At 47.6% G+C, this 18799-nt stretch overlaps 1 protein-coding gene across 1 annotated transcript; it reads left to right on the top strand.

The window, feature by feature from the left end:
* The first annotated feature begins 11746 nt into the window (after positions 1–11746).
* On the top strand, positions 11747–18037 carry LOC121836140. The gene is made up of 3 exons (XM_042290927.1): positions 11747–12013; positions 14738–14940; positions 16938–18037. Exons 1-3 carry the CDS (start codon positions 11747–11749, stop codon positions 17416–17418), a joined length of 951 nt encoding a protein of 316 aa, XP_042146861.1. The 3' UTR covers positions 17419–18037.
* The last annotated feature ends 762 nt before the right edge of the window (positions 18038–18799 follow it).

The following is an 18799-nucleotide window of genomic DNA, read 5'->3' on the forward strand; positions in this document are numbered from 1 at the left end:
CGAGTCGCTGTTTCGTCCGGGCGGTGCTGCTCACTTGCCCGAAGGGACGGGTGGGACCCGTTGGGGTTTGTTCTGCAGTCTCTGCGAAGAGACGCGGGAGTCTCCGCTTCGTCGACGTTTTCGAATATATCCGGGCAGGCACTGAGAAAGAGGAGGAGTCGAGAGCGTGTGTGGAAATCGAAACAACGACCTCCGATTTGGAATGATTAGTGACGCAAAGGCGCCTTTGCCTCTACTGACTGTTCGAACAATGAGTCAAAGGCAGCTCAGAACTTACTGCATGTCTAGTGTTCGAGTACAGGTAACGAGTGGACTTGTTTTAAGGGCAAGGCGAAATGTTCGTTATATAATAATTATAATTGTAGTGCTACAATATACCGTGGAAAAAAACAAAGCCACGAGCAAGAGATAATAGGAGCTATATTATCTCGCTCTGCAGACTATCCCGAGACTGAAACTGAAAAAAAGCCCACGAAGGAAATCCTATGCGTGATGAATATATTGCCTCGATTCTAATAGAATATTCGGTAAATCTGCGGAACCATGTTGCGAGAGATATCCAAACCTTGTCACATGATGACTTCTGAAAAAAACGCCAATATATGGCGTCTTGTACACGATAAATGCGTCGTTTCTCCCTCAGTACAGAAGCAGCCGACGCTATGAGCTGATGGCGCCCATCATGTAGAATCAAAAGTGCAACATGGTGTTCGTCATGTTTCGTTACGTGTTGTATCATTTATCAGCCTATTATAAACAACAAGAAAAAAACTCACGCAGGCATTCGTTGTGAAGATTGACGTTCACTGCAGCGTTGTTTTTTTTTTTTTGGAAGGGGGGCGAGAAAATGTGAAAGCCGTTTACCACTCCCTGTAACGCCGAATTGGAGCGCAGCTCTTGAGGAGGAGGAGGGAAGGCTACTGGGGGCCACGTGTTCTCGGGGGGGGGGGGGGGTCACGTGAACCCCCCGAGGGCACGTGACCTTGGTGGGGGCACATGGGGGCAAACACGTGCCCCCCTCAGAGGTCACGTGACCTCGGGAGGGGGTCACGTGACCTCGGGGTGTCATGTGACTCCCCAGGTCACGTGACCAAAATTTTTCTGCAAGATTTAGCGGGGAAGTTTTTTCCGCAAGATTTAGCGGGGAAATTTTTTCCGCTAGATTTAGCGGGGAAATTTTTTCCGCTAGTTTTAGCGGGGAAATTTTCCACTAGATTTAGCGGGGAAATTTTTCCGCTAGTTTTAGCGGGGAAATCTTTCCGTTAGATTTAGCGGGGAAATTTTCCGCTAGATCTAGCGGGGAAATTTTTCCGCTAGATTTAGCGGGAAAATTTTCCGCTAAGCGGGGAAATTTTTTTCCGCTAGATTTAGCGGGGAAATTTTTTCCGCTAGATTTAGCGGGGAAATTTTCCGCTAGATTTAGCGGGGAAATTTTTCCGCCAGATTTAGCGGGGAAATTTTTTCCGCTAAGTTTAGCGGGGAAATTTTCCGCTAGATTTAGCGGGGAAATTTTTCCGCTAGATTTAGCGGGAAAATTTTCCGCTAGATTTAGCGGGGAAATTTTTTCCGCGACTTTAGCAGGGGGAATTTTTTCCGCTAGATTTTTACCGCTAGATTTAGCGGGGAAATTTTTCCGCTAGATTTAGCGGGGAAATTTTTTTCCGCTAGGTTTAGCGGGGAAATTTTCCGCTAGATTTAGCGGGGAAATTTTCCGCTAGATTTAGCGGGGAAATTTTTCCGCTAGATTTAGCGGGAAAATTTTCCGCTAGATTTAGCGGGGAAATTGTTTCCGCTAAATTTAGTGGGGAAATTTTTTCCGCTAGATTTAACGGGGAAATTTTCCGCTAGATTTAGCGGGGAAATTTTCCGCTAGATTTAGCGGGGAAATTTTTCCGCTAGATTTAGCGGGGAAATTTTTTTCCGCTAGGTTTAGCGGGGAAATTTTTCCGCTAAATTTAGTGGGGAAATTTTTTCCGCTAGATTTAACGGGAAAATTTTTCCGCTAGATTTAGCGGGGAAATTTACCCATAATGCACCGCGCGGTTACGCCGACGGCGACGCCAACGGCGACGGCGACGCCGCTCAAGCCGGAAACGGGGGCCTAAGAGCTGCGCTCTAAAAAAAAAGGAAACACGGTCTAGTGATGATAATGCAATTAATACAAAGGTTCAAGCAAGCTGGACAAGAATGAGGGTAATAATCATTGGAGAAGGGGAGCAAGGGGGACAAAGGTCAAACACAAATCTCCAAACACAGATAGGTGACTGGTGCGCGACCGAAAAAATCCGCCTGGTCCAGGTATCGAACTAGGGACCTCCCCATTTCAAGTGTAGTGACGCGCTTTTGTCGCAACTTGATCGGTGCCATTTTTTTTTCTTTATTGAACACAAGTGTAGCACAGAATGCGATGTCAAAATAAACACACATCACCCAGGCGCTTGTGGGCCACTAAAATTCTTTCATATTTTTGATTGCATCAAACAGATTTGCCCAGTCGGGCGCAGCGTCTGCAGACCGACAGTACACAGATTGTACTTGGGTAACAACATCAATAAAGTGCCCATACACAGGTTTAATATGAGGGTCTGCATGCCGGAATTCCATGCGAGTTTTCCAGATGCTAAATAAACCGAGCACCATGAACATATCATAGGGAACCGCTTCGCACGCATCGACTGGTAGAAATCGAATCGCTTCTCTCGCAATACATAGGTCTTTTTTCAATGTTCTTTGGAGAACATCCCAAAAAAAACAGCGCGTCCCAACAATCAATGAAGACGTGCTCAATAGTCTCGGGTTTTTTGCATAGCAAGCAATCGACAGATCATGGTACGAAAATTCCTTTTTCCTGGAGCCAAGGCTTAACAGGAAATGTTTCATTATGTAGTTTAAAAAAAAAAGGACTTAACGACAGGCGGGATACACATTTTCTTTACGCGGCAAAGAACATCTTGTCCAGGACACTGATTGTAAAGAGAACGATACATAGGTGCGGGGAAAAGTAACTCAACCAGGTCGCGGGCTAGCTTCTTTTTCGTGACAGTGCCCAGGTAGTCCATTGAAAAACGGGTTTGTAGAAACAATGTGGCGTCCTTGACCTCCTTCAGAAACCCAAAGAGACTTCGGGGCTCTGTGCAGTCACTTGTGACCAAGACACTGGTGAGGGAGTTTGCTAGTTTCATCTGGACTGTGGCACGGAGAAATGGGTGATTCTGGTCACGTGTAGAAACATAAAGCGCGATACAAGTTGCCTCACAAAAAGATGCGTGAGCCCGAGACCCCCAAACTTGACACGTCGAAAAAGGTTGTCTCTCCTCATTCTTTCCCAGCACGATTTCCAGACGAAAGTCGCAAAAACCCTGTGAAATTTTTGGATGTTAGTTCTCCCGCAGGCAAGCACTTGCAGCAAATACCATAGTTTCGCTGCCAGAAAGACATTACAAACAGTGGCTCGTGCAAATATTGAAAGATCACGATTGGCCCAGGAGTCCGTTTTTGCCTTTAAGTCTTGCGTCACCTCATTCCAGTATGGTGTGCTAACCCTGTAGTACTGCAAAGGGACTCCTAAATAAGCACATGGTGTACTACTCCAGCTAAAACCTGCAAATGAAAGAGGCTTCGAGGCCCAACTGCCATGCCAGAACCCGCAGCTTTTTTCCCAGTTTACAGCAGCGCCGGTGGCTTCACAGTACATTTTTGTAAGCTCTACAGCGTTGGTTACACTTTTCTTGTCCGTGCAAAAAACGGCAACGTCGTCAGCATACGCTGAAATTTTGATTTCCGCCGTGTTTAAAGTGTAACCTTGAATATTTTTACTGGCTAGCACTTTTAGGCAGTAAGGCTCTAAATATAAACAGAACAATAGCGGTGACAAGGGACACCCTTGTCGCACTGATGTTACCACCGGTATACTTTTAGATACATTATTATTGACCACAAGCCTAGTAGCACATCCTTTGTATTCCATTATTACCCCGTTTAAAATAATCTGCCCGACATTAACATGCGATAAAATCCTTTCAAGGACGTCGTGTCGTACTCGATCAAAGGCTTTCTCAAAGTCGAGCTGAATCATAGCCACTTGACCGTTCTCCTCTGAAGTTTCTAATATGCTTCTCGCGACGTGTATGTTTGTTTGTATGGAGCGCCCTTTAATGCCGCAACTTTGATGCTCACCGATGAGACTACTAATAACTTTTTGTAGTCTACGTGTGAGGACTTTCGCAAAAATTTTATAGTCAATGTTTGTTAAAGTGATCGGTCTGTAGCCTGTGACACTGCGTCTTTTAATCGAGTCGTCTGACTTTGGAATTAAAATGGTGTGGGCATCAGCAAATGACCGCGGCAGTTGCTGTTTTTCATATGACTCATGAAAAATGGAATAAGGACAGATATCTTTCTTGAACATTTGGTAGAACTCGGCGCAAATGCCATCAGGACCAGGTGTTTTCTGCCTTGCTAAGGAGTCAATTGCTTGCTCGACTTCCCCCACAGTTATATCTCCTTCGAGCCATATCTTTACATCTTCGTCTAGTTGAGGCATTAGCGATAAAAAATCATTTAGTTTGGAAAAGCCTTTAGGCGTGGGCCTTTTCCAAAAAAGATGCTCATAATATTCAACAAAAGCACCCTCAATCACATTTTTATCACTGCTTGTTGCGCCCTTATAGTCTATTTCATAAATTTCTTTGGTCAAAGCATACCTTTTTTCGTCAGCCAAAGCTCGCTTGGTAGGCTGCTCTCAAAAGAAACTTTTCTGACCGGGAGCGTACAACCGCCCCGCTATACTTGTCCTGATAGATCTTGTTTAGTTCCGTCTTGATATACTGTATATCCTCAAAGAAAGTACCTGGGTTTTCACTCTCTACTTTATACAAGTATTTCAGATCCTTTTGCAGTTGCGTTTCGCGGGCTCGAAGCTGAAACTGAATGTTGCTTGATCTTTCAATCGCGGCCAATTTAACCTCCTCCTTGAAACTTCCCATGCCTCACTTCGACCGTTGTCTTTTTCATGCAGACTACTTAGAAGCTTGGTTACGGTGGCAATAAACTGTTCATCTTTTAGCAATTTTCTGTTCATTTTCCAGAGCCTCCAATTGAACTTTGAATTTGTCTTTTCCTTCTTTCCAATTTTAATAGTTACAAGACAGTGATCAGTGAAAAAAACTGGTTGCACACGGTAGCCATGTGCTTGCTGTATAATGTCGACTGATACATAGATGCGATCTAATCGAGAATATGACGAAGCTTGAAAGTGTGTATATCGCAAATCATTCCTTGCCGCTTGCAAGGCGCCTACATCTTCGAGACCACACGTGTCAATAATATCTTTCAAAATGCTTACACTGCTATCACTATATCTCGTCCGCGAGGATTTATCGCGTTCGTCGCAAACGCAGTTAAAATCGCCTAAAGCGCGATCCAAACCAACGCTTCTTTTTGCGCCTGTAGGTCGTGCGGCTGCGGATGTGACGCATTTCGTGGCGTTTTTGCTGTTTCCGGGCGCGCTTTCTGAGTCAGAACCGTGCGCTTTGGTTTGGACGGGCAAAACTTCGGGCGAGCGCGCACGCACGCACGCAGGCACGAGCGCACAAGCAAGGTGGAACTGCGACAGACTGGCCGGCCAGGCGGCGAGAAGAAGAGAGAGAGAGAGATCGCGTTGTCATGTTGGAAGAGAATAGAAGGGGGGGAGGAGAGGGCAGCCAGACGGCGAGAAACGCGGAGCCGGAACTAGCTTGCCCTCCACCGATTGGCCGGGACACAGGAGCGCCCTACTACGTCACCTCGCGTTTTTGTGCGCGTTGAGAAAGAAGTTGAAATCAACCAACTTTCTTGTGCGCGCCCGGAAGGAGCGAAGAAGCGGCGCGACGTCACGAAAATACGTCACATCCGCAGCCGCACGACCTACAGGCGCAAAAAGAAGCGTTGGTTTGGATCGCGCTTTATACAACCAGAACTTTATCGCATTCCACGTAACTGCGCAAGAATTGGAAAAACTGCTCTCTTTGTCGTACGTTGTTCGGAGCATATACAGAAATCACACGCCACTGTACTCCAGACAACGTGAAGTCACAAGAAATGAAACGACCCTGCTCATCAGACACCACCTGCAAATGTCCAAGGTTTAAGGACTTTTTGAGAAAAAGAAAACATCCAGCCGAGAATCCCACGGCACGACTCACACACGCTTCATAGCGAAAAAGAAAAGGCCTCAAAGCGCTAGCAATGTCATTGTCTTCAGCCATTTTTGTCTCTTGTATTGCGAGGAAATCCGGCTGCTCATCACATAGCAGACGTTGCAATTGGTACTGTTTCTTTGTCGAGTTCAACCCCCGAACGTTCAAGGTGGCGAAACTGATAGCCATTTTGATTTCATCGCAATACGGACCCCATTATTACCGGTAACCAATATTATACACCCCAAAGATTACACCTACAAAACTGAAAATCCTCAACCGGCTTACTTCCTTGCCTTCATAGACACAACACAGGAGTTCCAGCCGCATACAGTTCACTGTCCCTCCTTCGGCGCTTGATCGTCCGTCGGCGTTCGTGACAGTGCCCGGTATCGGCCCCTCTTGGCCATCACCGCCCGCCACCGTTCATGCATTCTCCCCTGAAGCGTCGTCAGTTGTCCGTCGTCCTGGGTTGGCCGCTGCTCCAGAGGTCTCTTGGAAGAGCCTTCCAGGGCTTCCATGGCGTCGGCCGAGTCATGCTGATCGTCTTCTTTGGATGCCTCGGATGTTGGGCGGGTGTCTTGGTCCCCTCGCTCAGGTTCCTGAGACGGCAGCCGACCAGCTGACTCATCGCCTGATGTGCCAGCAGTGTCAACCTCGGTCGTTGGCGGCTCTGCCGCGGACGGCGTCGCAGGGAGGGGGGTAGGGGCGTCTGCGGTGATGTTGGCCCGTCCCTGGGATTCGAGATTCCAGGGGGTCCCACCCGCAGCCTCTTCGGCCTCCGCCTGGTCCATCAGAAGGTCGGCCTTTTCGTCCTCCATCGCGGCATTGACCACGTCAGCGTATGTCTTCATGCACTCCTGTCTGGTGTGCCCGTAGCGTCGGCAGCCTTCGCACCGGGGAACACGACACTCCTTACGAATATGGCCGGTCCTTCGGCACCGCAAACAAAGCGGTGCCCTTCCTGGGGCGATGACTAGCGCAGTGCATCCAGACAGTCGGAGTTGATGCGGTAGCTGTTCGGTGGTGACGCCGTCTTTTAGCGTTAACCTCACCGCTCTCGTGGTCGACTGCACCCCTTCAAACCCGTTGACACGCCAGGTCTCTCTTGCTATCTCTTCGACCTTGCCATACTGCTCCAGGGCTTTCTTCACGTTGTCATCGGGTATATAAAAGGGTATCCAGTGCAACTTCAGCCGCACTTCCACCTTGTCCGGATCGATAACAAGGCACCGCCTGCCCTTGACCTCGAAAGCCTGAGCATCCACCAACCTTTGTTTGGCCGTGGGTGACTTGAGGGTGACCATCCACACGTGGTTCATTTGGTACGAACCACATGCTGCGATGTCTCCTAGGACTCCGGCATGTTCCAGTCCGTCCTTGAAGTCCTCGATACGGTAGGGCCGTGCGCCGACGTCGGCATGAAGAAAAACGGAGTTCAGGGCATATACGCCTGCCGGCAGCGTAGGCAGGATGATACGATAAGCAGCCTCGTCCCTTCGTTCAGCAGTGATACCACGGCTATCAGTAGCCGTTGAAACCGCTCTTACGGAGCTCATGACGATGCGCCCTTCCACTTCGGAAGCTGAAAGACGAATCTTGATCGGTGCCATTACCTTCAAATGTTTGGCTGCGCCTGGAGTTAAGCTCAAACTAATTATAGACGCTTTGCAGCAGCTGTGCATGGGCGCCGCCATAACCGACCTTCAATTGTTGTTTCCTCTTATTCCGTTCGCTTCACTTCGTCATTAACGTAGCAGGTCAGGTCATTACCATTTTAGATTCTACCGTGTCTTTACCCCAATCATTGGACTTTCTGCAGACTCGTCAACGCCCGTCTCTGATGGCTCGGTATCTCGGTAAAATAAGAGAAAGTTAACAATGGCGGATGTAATTCGGCGCGTCTGTAAAGCGTCTATGGCATACCCGTTATCTAGTCCCCAATACACCATTTCATATTTCTAACGGTACGCGAAGGCGATGTCGCTGTCTCAGGAACAGATCATGCGAAGATGCTTCACTCTTCCGAAAAGAGGGTCTATAAATTGACCAGTCGGCATGCGTGAAACATGAAGCAAGTTCAAATGTTATAAAAAGGTACAATAAGAGAATAAACACACGAAACTACTTGGTGCAGCGATTTCGCTACACTCCCCCAACAGGGATCTATACCCCCTCCCCCCATTTTTTTTTTTTAAGGCACCCCTTAATTCGCAACGACTCCTCTATTCTCAATGCCCCCCCCCCCCCCCCCCCCCCCCCCCATAAACATTTAGACCCCCTCCTAATTTCAATTTCTGGGGAAACCCCTGACTTGGTGCTTCGTGTGTGTACGTTTCCTTTGTCTTTGTTTTGGGGGCCTTCTTGGATTTTCATTAATATGTCCACGACGCACACGTTCCACATTTTGTCAGTCGAGCAGTCAGCGATGATTCGGAGGAAGCACTAGCGGTTCTCTTTGTTTCTAAATACGCGAGGAAACGTCGCCATATATGGGATGCTACGAGAGAGACTGAAGCGAAGCCGTCGTCTTGCAGCCAATGAGGGGAGCTGCGCGCTCAATTCATCAACCGAGTCCAGTGGCCGCACATGTAGCGCGGCAACCCTTTGATCTTCAAGTGGAATTCTAAGGCAGAATTTCTCCACCCAGCGGAGGGGAGGCTGAATGAGGTCGGTAATACTCTCGAAAATTTGATACAATTATGGTAATTCCTTTTCTCCTCTTGGAGGACCAGAGTTCATTCGAAAGGTCTGCGAAGTTGGACGGATTACCGAGCACTATGATGTTCCCAGGCTTTGTCAGAAAGGATTGCGTTGGTCTCTTCGTTACCTTCTCATTTTTTATAATCTTTGCGAAAAGCGAAGGTAGGGATGGACCTTGCACCACTCTCTTCGAAATTGGCCATAGGAACTTACAACAGAATTATATAATTGAAGAGTCGCTTCTCAATCTGGCTAATTATCGTAATCTAAACCTTAAGGCTAGGGGAAAGAAAACAACAAACACAAAATCTTTAAATTGGCATGAAATTACCCAACCAGCTGGCCTGCATACTTTGGCTTGTAGCTTATATCTGTTCATAAGCTACGTGTATCAAATGTCGTCGGGATAAGATCGGGGAGTTAGGAACTTCGATAAATAGAGACTTGCCTATATATTGAGTTACCTCCCCGCGATCCAATTTTATACTTTAATTTTATACGAGGCAGTGTCGTTTTGGTTGCTGCGAACGCAACCGATGCAAATCTCCGAGCGAAATGGACGGCAAACTGTGGCGCTCCAAGCGCCACGGCTCGCCGTTCAGTGCTGCCGTTGCGCTTCACACCACCAGGAAAACCCCCTTATACCCCCCCCGCCAACTCTTCCCTCAACATTATCGTCAAAGGAAGGTATCTTCTCCAAAGGCTTCCGCTCCGCGACAATCACGGCAGCGTCGCTGCGTCCGGCAGGGCAGAGATTCCCCGAGCAGCAGCGTGAGCAGCGTCCTCCGTGCGACCGTTACGCAAGGATGCACCGCACGCGGTCGTAAACGGGGGGAAAGCGTCCTCAAGTGCTCGTCGGCCAGCTCCTCGTCGGCGGGTCGTCTGCTGGTCGGAAGGGGGCGGTGCTCTGGGCCAACCGGGACCGGCTCGGGGTATGCCGGTCACGGGGCTTGGTTTTCTTGTTTGTTTATGGAATGCGGAGCAGACGATCAAGTGCGGCGGTTGCGTCCCGGTAGGCAGATGGGCTCCCTCGCTGACCACCGTAATTCTAGGGCAGTGGTGGCCTGTTCTCAAAGGGGTCTGTTGCTTGCTCGTTTGTTTTCGAGTGTCCAGAAGGAAATCTGAAAGGGGCTTGGTCCTCTTGGGAGCTCTAAAATGGTTCAGTTGTTGGGCACGCACTATGGCGTGCCCTTTGTATGACGCTTAACTGCTGCTTCCTTTAAAGGTCGGTTTGCAAAGACCTGGCGGTTAGAAAATGAATCTTCTTTCTGCGCTATAGACCCCTTTCAAAAAGTCTGGCAACAGCGAAAATCCGCTGAACGAGTCCAACAACATTGGGCGGCCGGCGCCATTGGGAAGGACTCCGTTGCGGCCGGAATAGTTGTTTTGACTGTAGCGTTCCTGTTTCGTCGATCCCTTCGCCTCTGTATGGCTGCAGGTAGCGTTTTCCCCATCACGGGTTGGGAAAACGACCTTTCCCAACTCCCAGCCGTTGAAGATGAGGAGGTATATCGCTTCTTCAAGAGCCGATCGGACTCGGAACGACAATTTGACAGAAGCTACAACTTCCTCGTTGAGGGCTTCGTGGTCGCCGCATCCATAAAGGCCAACTACGCAAGAAAAAGGTAATTACTAAGATCTTTGTAGTTACGACATCAGACATGTGTTAGTATCCATCAGAAAATTATAGGAACCGGTTATAATTTACGGGCTGTAGTTAGAGGCCGCCGGTACTCTCCGGATGTGCGACGAAACAGATGCAGGGGACTCGCTTCGCCGTCGCTCGGGAAGCACACCGCATAAAAGCGACGAACGAGCGACCAAGGCGATCACCTTCGTTTTCTAGAAATCCCAAACCAAGCGACGCGACAAGCGACAGTGAAAAATTTTCGTCGCTCGTAGCCGACTTTCGTCGCTCGTAGCCGACTTTCGTCGCTTGTGCCGTCGCTCGACTCGCCGCTCGCCAAATCGCTCAGATGCGATTCAGCCTTTAACATAGAGTGCTCACGCGAACATGAAACGCAATCTTTACTTGCGCATGGTAGGGTTGAATGCCGAAATTTATCGCCTTGATCGGTGCTTCAGATAAGCTCATTTTAAACCCACTAGTAGCTTTCAATACTTTTACCTTTGCAGCTGTGGAAAGTAAAGGGACAAACTAGCGGTCGCTTGTTATTTCTGTGGCACGCTTTGTACTCATTCACACATAGCGACGAAATGCTTGGCGGCGATGTGACATAAACGCATTTGAAGTTGTGTGCTTTGCCACAGGGTTGGATGCAAAGCAAAATATTTGAAAAATGTGTGATGCAGAAGTGATGTAATTGTTTAATTTCCAAAGTTATTTGCAAAACAAAAAAAGAAATGTGTAATGTGCTCTGCTTGTTACTTCACTGTGCATTAGCCATTGATAAAAAAATAACATTAAAACATTCTTTATTTTCTTTAGCGCAGGGATATGCTTCCTGAAAGCTTTATGCTTCCGAAGCAAAAAAAAGAATGACCGTCCGTACACCGTGGTGGCTGCCCTCAGCGTTACTGGCAATGTTGAAGATGGGCACTGTGACTGCCCGGCAGGAAAGGTTGCTTGCAACCACTTGATGGGGGTTCTTCGGACACTTGAACTGCTGCAGAGGAAGGGCTTTTCTGAAGCGCCACTACAGCTCTCCTGCACTGACCTTCCACAGCAGTGGAGGGTCCCAAGAGGCGAGCGCATCAGGGGAACTTCCATACAGTCTGTTGACTGGAGAAGTGTCCGGGAAGGTGGCTCAGAAACGCCAGCAACAAGTCGCCTCTACGAAAGCCGAGCTGTTCCCCGCAGTCGAAGCGAGCAAGATGCCGCCACCAAGAACTTCGCTCAAGCCATGATGAACCTGGAGGGAACCACCGAGTTTGGCAGGAGCTTGCTGGGAGGGACCGGGCAGGTTTTCGTGAAAACAAAGTTCGGCACTTCGTCTGTCCTTGCGCCACAGGTGTACCAACAAGCACAATTGCCTTTCGGGTTCAAGGTGGTGACAAACATTCGCTTCAAGAGTGCTCCCACCGATCCGCCTCCACTGCACGAGTACGAGTTCTTCAGGGATGCCGAGCCCTGGGATGTGCCTTCGTGTTTTGAGGGCCACAAGATCCTTGAGGTAATGTCACCATTGCTTTTAGGATACTTTACGGAAGGTCAATATACAAAAATAGTGTGCATCTGATTTTGTATGAACTGAATACCTCAAGCACAATTAGCAACCCATGCTTTACGCCGCTTTGTCACAGCCCATTGGAAGGCTTCGAATAATTTTCAGTGTTAGATGTGATTGGTACTTGGGGTGTTTACTTTTTTTCGTTACAAAAAAAAAAAAAAACGGAAAAAGAAAAATTGACAGCTTACAGTTAGCTTCTTCATAAGCGAGGTCTTTATATTGTTGCCACCATAAGTCCACCCCAGGAGGTCTCCTTCTTAATTCTCCTTTAAAGGGCAACAGTTAAAGTTGTTCGTTGTTCCTCCCGGTGGTGTGGGAGGCAGGTTCCGCTCCGATGGTCTGGAGCGTGGTGGCACGAACGTCGCTGATTGACGGGTCGACTCACTGCTTGTAGACAGCTGTGTGCAGTTATTTATACTTCTAGTTACTACTCCCAACTTGGGAAACCATCCTGCCTCGTCTAAAGTCTCGACCCCCGTCCCCAATTTCTCTCCGTCAAATCCAAAGTCCGAATCCCCCAAAATCCTCTTCGCATTCCTTTTGTAGGCCTGTAGGGGCCTCCTTTCCCCTTAGGAATCAACCAATCTCTTCAAATTCTACCACTCACACGTGGTACACTGTTCTCCAATGGTCGGCGAGCAGTCATCCTGGCGCTCCAACCGTCAAACCCAAATTCCTCGTAGAGTTGTTCTCTGCAATTTTCCCAGTCTGACTGGCGCCAACCGCTAAATTATTGCCTTGGGTAAAAAGTGACAATTTTACACTACGCGGCAAACCCTCTATATACAGGAACATTCGGCTAAAAGCCACAAGCAACTCTAAGAACGGGCCGTCCCAGGGATCTGTCCGAGCAGACTCCCGAAACCCGAGACGTTTCCTAACGACCGTGGGGGAACCGCTCTCGCATTGCGGCCGGCCGCTCTGGCATCGCAAAGGCTCCCTCCAAAACGCCGACACCCACAAAGAAAGCTAAAAAAACAATGCCGACACAACTCTGGAAAGTTCTAACATAAGCAAATGCCTTAATTATTAAGCATGATTTCTATACACTTAACTGCAACTCCGCCAATTCCGAAGATTTCAGGATAATCAGTGATTTTGCATTAAAAAGCTCTAGTAAACGACACTACGTTATTTGCTTCACAAAAAACTGTGTATATATTAATGCAAAAGCATTAACTGTCTTATGGAGCAAACCGACGTCATCAGCTTTAAAGCTGCGCCAAACAGCACCTAAGCTCCCTTGTCCCAATGAAGCGAAGCCTGTCGTTTGAGGCCGCGATCTGATTGATAGGCTCCCTTTGGCTGGCGCGTGTCATAGTGTAAAGGAACAAGCTTCCTATTGGCTCTCGCATGGCATAGTTCCAAAAACTGCACCAGAGAAGCCCTCTCTATGGCAGCGCAGCGCACGCAGCGACCCAGCCGCCGGTAAGAGGTGCGGGCCTGGCCGCACAGCCCATTTAGGCAAACAGGCTGCACGGCTGAGCTCAGCGCGGCGCAGCCGCTTTATAAGAGCGCTACCTTGGCAGTAGCGAAATGTGGCCATCCACGCCAGTACGCTGCCGACAAACTATGGGTGTCTTTTTTAATCCAATTTTGAACACAAGCAGAATTCGAAACCGAAACCTCAGCTCCGTCTGGCAACATTGGCCTCGGGCCACCAAAAACATGGCTATCATGTGGTACAAGATGTCACATGATCCTTGACGGAACGATGGGCAGGATTGGGGCAGGCGTATGCCAGGCACAAGTGTCGTCTGCACCGCACTCTTCGCCATGTTTTGGTGTCTACGACATTCGACGACGTCTGCACAACTGCGGCATAAGTCTGCACACATAGTGTTCAATGTGCGGACGAAACTCTGAGACACAGTAATGAGAAACGGTGAGATTACGACAGCGGTTTTGATGCGGGTAACGGCGGGACCACGGCGGGGCGGCTGAACGGTTCCCAAGAAGCCCACTGTGCAGGCGTGCCGAGAGGAATTGTTGTTTACGTCACCCGTTACGCGTGCCCGGAGAAATAAAAACAAGCAAAGGGGACAATGGTGATGACATTTAGCTCAATGTTGGCTATATCCATGCCGTAACCTTAACTGTGCTGTTGGTTGCGCCTCAATTCGCTCGCTCCAGTCAGCCGATTTTGGCAACTTGGCGAGTTGCGAATTTTTCTGGACCGTTTAAGAAGCATTTAGACAGAACTACATTGCAATATTTGACCTCTGGCCTTTCTAGGTAATACTGAAGAGGACTGCATTGTTTTTTTTTTTTTTCACAAACAAAAAATTAAGCAGAGTTGTTCTTTAATCACTGATAAGTCAAGAATCCAATGACGTATTTCTCTCGAGCATGCGCTCACTGCCTTTAGCAACACTGGAGAGCATGTACAGTTAATGCGCGTTCACAAGCAATTTTGCCATTCTAGTGTCAACACCTGCATTTTTCAAACCTAAGTCTTGTGTAAGTTGAGGTGAAGTTGACCGGGAGAGGTTTTTTGGTGTCTGAATTTACGGCCTAACGTTGGGTTCCGCTTTGCAAACACAGTTCTTTCTTTGGGCCTCATTAATACCTAATTTCTCATCGGAGTGTGCCAAATGCTCTTTGTTGGCTAGCCATGTAATCCCCCAAACTGTGTTTCACTATGTTCTTGAAAAATTCCTACTGCAGGGGCTATGCCTGTCACCGACTCAAGCAAGGGCCCTTGAACGAGATACAAGACAACAAGCAAAAAGTCCAAGATGGCACAAAGAACGTGCGCTTCGACTAACGGCGTCGAACTTTGGAGTGGCAGCCACACGTGAGGTCTGGTCGCAGAAAGGGCTGCACAACCTAACCAGCACAAGAGACCTCTCGAAGGTTCCTGCGATACGGTATGCCCTCTTTACGCAGGTGTTACTTAAAATTACTGAGATAAAATGAAACATAATACCTATTGGGCACGTTCAGTAGCAGCTCCCTTGGCTCCGAACGTAGTAACTCGAGTCGGAGTTCTCGGAGCAGCTACTACACGTTGCACGAAGGCATTGTTGCTTTACCTTATGCTATTTCGGTTTTTGCCAAATTGCATGCGCTTATGATGGTAGCCATCCAAGCTGGTGCTTCTCCAAAGCTTCCTCGGGGAGCGCTTGGTGACGCCCTGGAAGAGTTTTCGGCTAGGTAAAGGAGGGCGACTTACGTAATGTACGCCCTCAAACAAGCTACTTCCGAAGGTATGCATGTACCTTCTAAATGACAAATGAGTGTGACTGTCACCCAAGAACATTTATGAATCCCCTCAGTTAGGTATGGCGGGGCTTCCTTATACACCAACTCATGTTTACAAGCAAACCGGAGCGTCCCTAGCGGACGCCACCGGCGCCACACATGCGCGATGGGGGTGTGGGCAAGAAGCTCCCCGTTGCCCATAAACAAACCATTGAAATGCGATCTTGTCGGCATCGGTGTGAGTCCCCCTGCCCTTTTTCGCGTTTGAATTGTTGATTCTAAATCTTCTTGGCGATGTCTGACTACTCAAGTGGCGTCAGCGAAATTACTGAGGCTCGTTACACCACAAAACTTCGCGTGAATAACGTGACATGTGGCGCTTCATTCCGCGTGGACGCCGCAGTATGTACGCTAAAGCCTGATTTGCATGATGCGATTTCGCTTGCAATTTTCAGTCGCGACGCCACTTGGGCTGCAACAGCGTGAACTGTAGCCGAGATGGTCGACGCCGATACTGAAAATTGCAAGCAGAATCGGACCAAGTGAATTAGGCATAACAAGTCGGTGATGGTCACTGGTAACAATGATTAACATCTCCTTGTATCTACTGTTTACATCGAGCTTGCTTACCAACCTTCAAACGCAAGTCCTTTGAGGCCTGCACTTACTTATTATCGCAAATACCGGGCCAACATTTGGTCTACGGGCCGGTGTCGTCTAAGAGAGCGGACAACAAGCAGAAACGTTTGAAAGAGCAGACGACGGTTCGAACGATCAGGCAGCCGTTTGAACTTGAAGACGGACTGAACATAGTCTGCAGGTGGTCCGCACAACTTGACGGTTTTCTGGCGTTCATGTTGGAACAAAACAAATCTGATGACCACAAGTATCCGTGAATTCAACCCAAAGTGCTTCCCGCCCAAGCAATTGTTGTCCGACGGCGTCTGCTTTTCCCTTCTCACGGCACATATCCAGATTCTTGGACGAACCGAGCACGTGAAAACTGACCTTCAAACCTTCCTCGACTCTTTTGGCACGGCCCTACTCGTGCCAAGCGCAGCTCTTTACTTTGGAGTAACATGCACCGGAAATCACTTTATGGCCATCTAGTGGAAGAAGTTGTTACTCTGTCTCCCCCAAAGCCAGTATGGAGCCTCAACTACAATAGTAGTTGAAAATACTACAATAATCATGGTCCCAAAATCGCTTCAACCAGACTAGTTGGGTTTATTGCTCTATCTTTTTATGCAGAACTCAGCAGACTTTGCACAAAAAGGCTGTGCGAGTGCTAGTTTTGTGCACAGGTGCTAGCGCCTCTACCAAATATTTTTACCAGTCATACTAGGTTTCCAGACCGTGCACTTTGTGTAAGCCACACATTTTCAGTACACAACCGCCGGAGAACAGGTTGCGATAGAGTCACCAACCTCAAAGAATTCTGGTAAAAATGTAGGATCAGCGACTCCTTTTCTCCTTTGATGGTTGCACACTGAAAAATATTTGGCCTACAGAACTGAAAAATATTTGGCCTACATCTCATGAACTTATTACAGCGGTAGCCTTCTAGGGCCTTTCTCGAGTGCTCGATTGATTGTGTTATCAAAAAGACCAACTAATCATGTATTTTGTAGGGATTTTAGAGTTGTTGCCCTTCTTGTCACAGGCATGGCATCACGCAAGAACCCATCGCTGTCCAGCGGTACATGGATGTGCTGCAGAGCTTGGGGCACAGTGCGACTGTTGGATCGTGCGGCATTTTTGTCGATCCTTCGACACCCTGGTTGGGTGCGTCACCGGATAGAATTGTATTCGACCCAACTGAGGTCCCTCCCCATGGAGTCCTGGAAGTAAAGTGTCCGAAGACCCTTTATGACAAGTCTGTAGAAGAACTCAAAACTTTGAAGTTCTGTTCCGAGATCAAGGGGGATTGCCCTGAACTCAGGCGTACCCATGACTACTACCACCAAGTGCTTGGGCAGATGGCTATTGCAGGGCTGCAATGGGGCGACTTTGTCGTCTTTGGTGACCAGTTCATTCTTGTAGAAAGAATTCGCTTCTGCCCTGACGACTGGAGTGCAGTGAGCATGGAGCTCCAAGATTTTTATTTTGATCAACTGCTCCCACACCTTGAATTGTTACATTAGCGAGGACATTTTGTGTTCTTTTGTTGTCATTTCCTATTTTGCTTCTGTTCAATTTTTGATTTCTCCTGTCTAGGGTTACTATGAATATTGTTCACCAACTCGCAGTTTTTTTGTTTTTTTTTCTCTTTCTCCTGTAGTTACTTTATTTCTTTTGTAAGAATCGCGAATATAAAATTTATTTGACTTTCAGAATTGTATGAAGCGCTGCTTTCCCAAAGTGGTTAGTGGGGGGAGGAAATCTCGACTTCTTTTGGTGACATTATCAAGTGTTAGGCGTTATTGTTCAATTTACGGGAAAGTTCAGCTCTTTTTGTAATTATGGCAAAGCTCATTAGTTGCCCTGTTTTATCAAATCAAGCTCTACACAGTCATGTAGAACTTTTTGTGCAGTGACTTCATTTTGTATTTTGAAATGCAGAGTAATCTTGCGTATAGCTTATGCTAACAGCCTTATCTGCTTGTGGTACCCCTTTATGTAAAAGGCCAATACGAACTGTCCTAGGCACAGCTTCGCTTTTCTGCAACATTGTATTTATTTTTACTTTCTCAATTATTATGTTGGTCTGTATAACTAGGTCTTTTCTCTACCCCTGTATATTTGAAAAAAGCTTGTCCGAGTCTTAATGACATACCCGTTGGTCCACTTTAGTTTTAATTTGACATTGTCATCATTGGTAGATTTTTTTTTTTTTTTTGAGACCTTGTACAAGGGCAAGTCAAGTTAAAAATTGCAATGATATTTGGAGATACGGTGTTATTGTTCCGTAAGTTGGCAGTATTATTACCAATCATTACGAGAGTGTCCAATTGGTGGCAGCACAGTAAATCAGCATGATGTCCGAGTATGGTCATAAAGATATCCACACCATTTAAGTGAGGCACCAAAGAGTAGTAGTGTTGTGTCATCATTTTTTAGGTACTGAAAACTTTGGAGGTCCGTCGTTGAATGGAATTGCAGTGTGGCGACGCTTGTCTGTACTGGAGTTGGGAGTTCAAACACGGCACAAGTTCCAAGACTCCTTTACTGGGGAACACATATCAAGTGGCGACGCCCTATTTTTTGCAGCAGTTACAGGCTTCGCAAGCATTTGTGCAGTTTTGGAGCTTCCTAGCCTAGTCATAAATTTTCTCTAGAGACAGACAAGCATTATCATACTGAAACTCCATTTCACAGTAAGTTCCTTTAGTTTTCATACCTCCACTACCATAAATCCTTCTGAGGAAACGACACATTTAAAAATGTTATTGCACTTTTAAGATTTTTTTTCTCACCTTTGTAGAATGCACACTACCAAGTCGGAGAGGTGTTTTGGGCACATTGAACACGAGAATAGTGAAATGTCATAATTTACATATACATCTAGGTTACCATGTAAGAAAA

Source organism: Ixodes scapularis, unplaced genomic scaffold (assembly GCF_016920785.2).
Source record: "Ixodes scapularis isolate PalLabHiFi unplaced genomic scaffold, ASM1692078v2 PGA_scaffold0__279_contigs__length_252992795, whole genome shotgun sequence".
Classification (NCBI taxonomy): Eukaryota; Metazoa; Arthropoda; class Arachnida; order Ixodida; family Ixodidae; genus Ixodes; species Ixodes scapularis.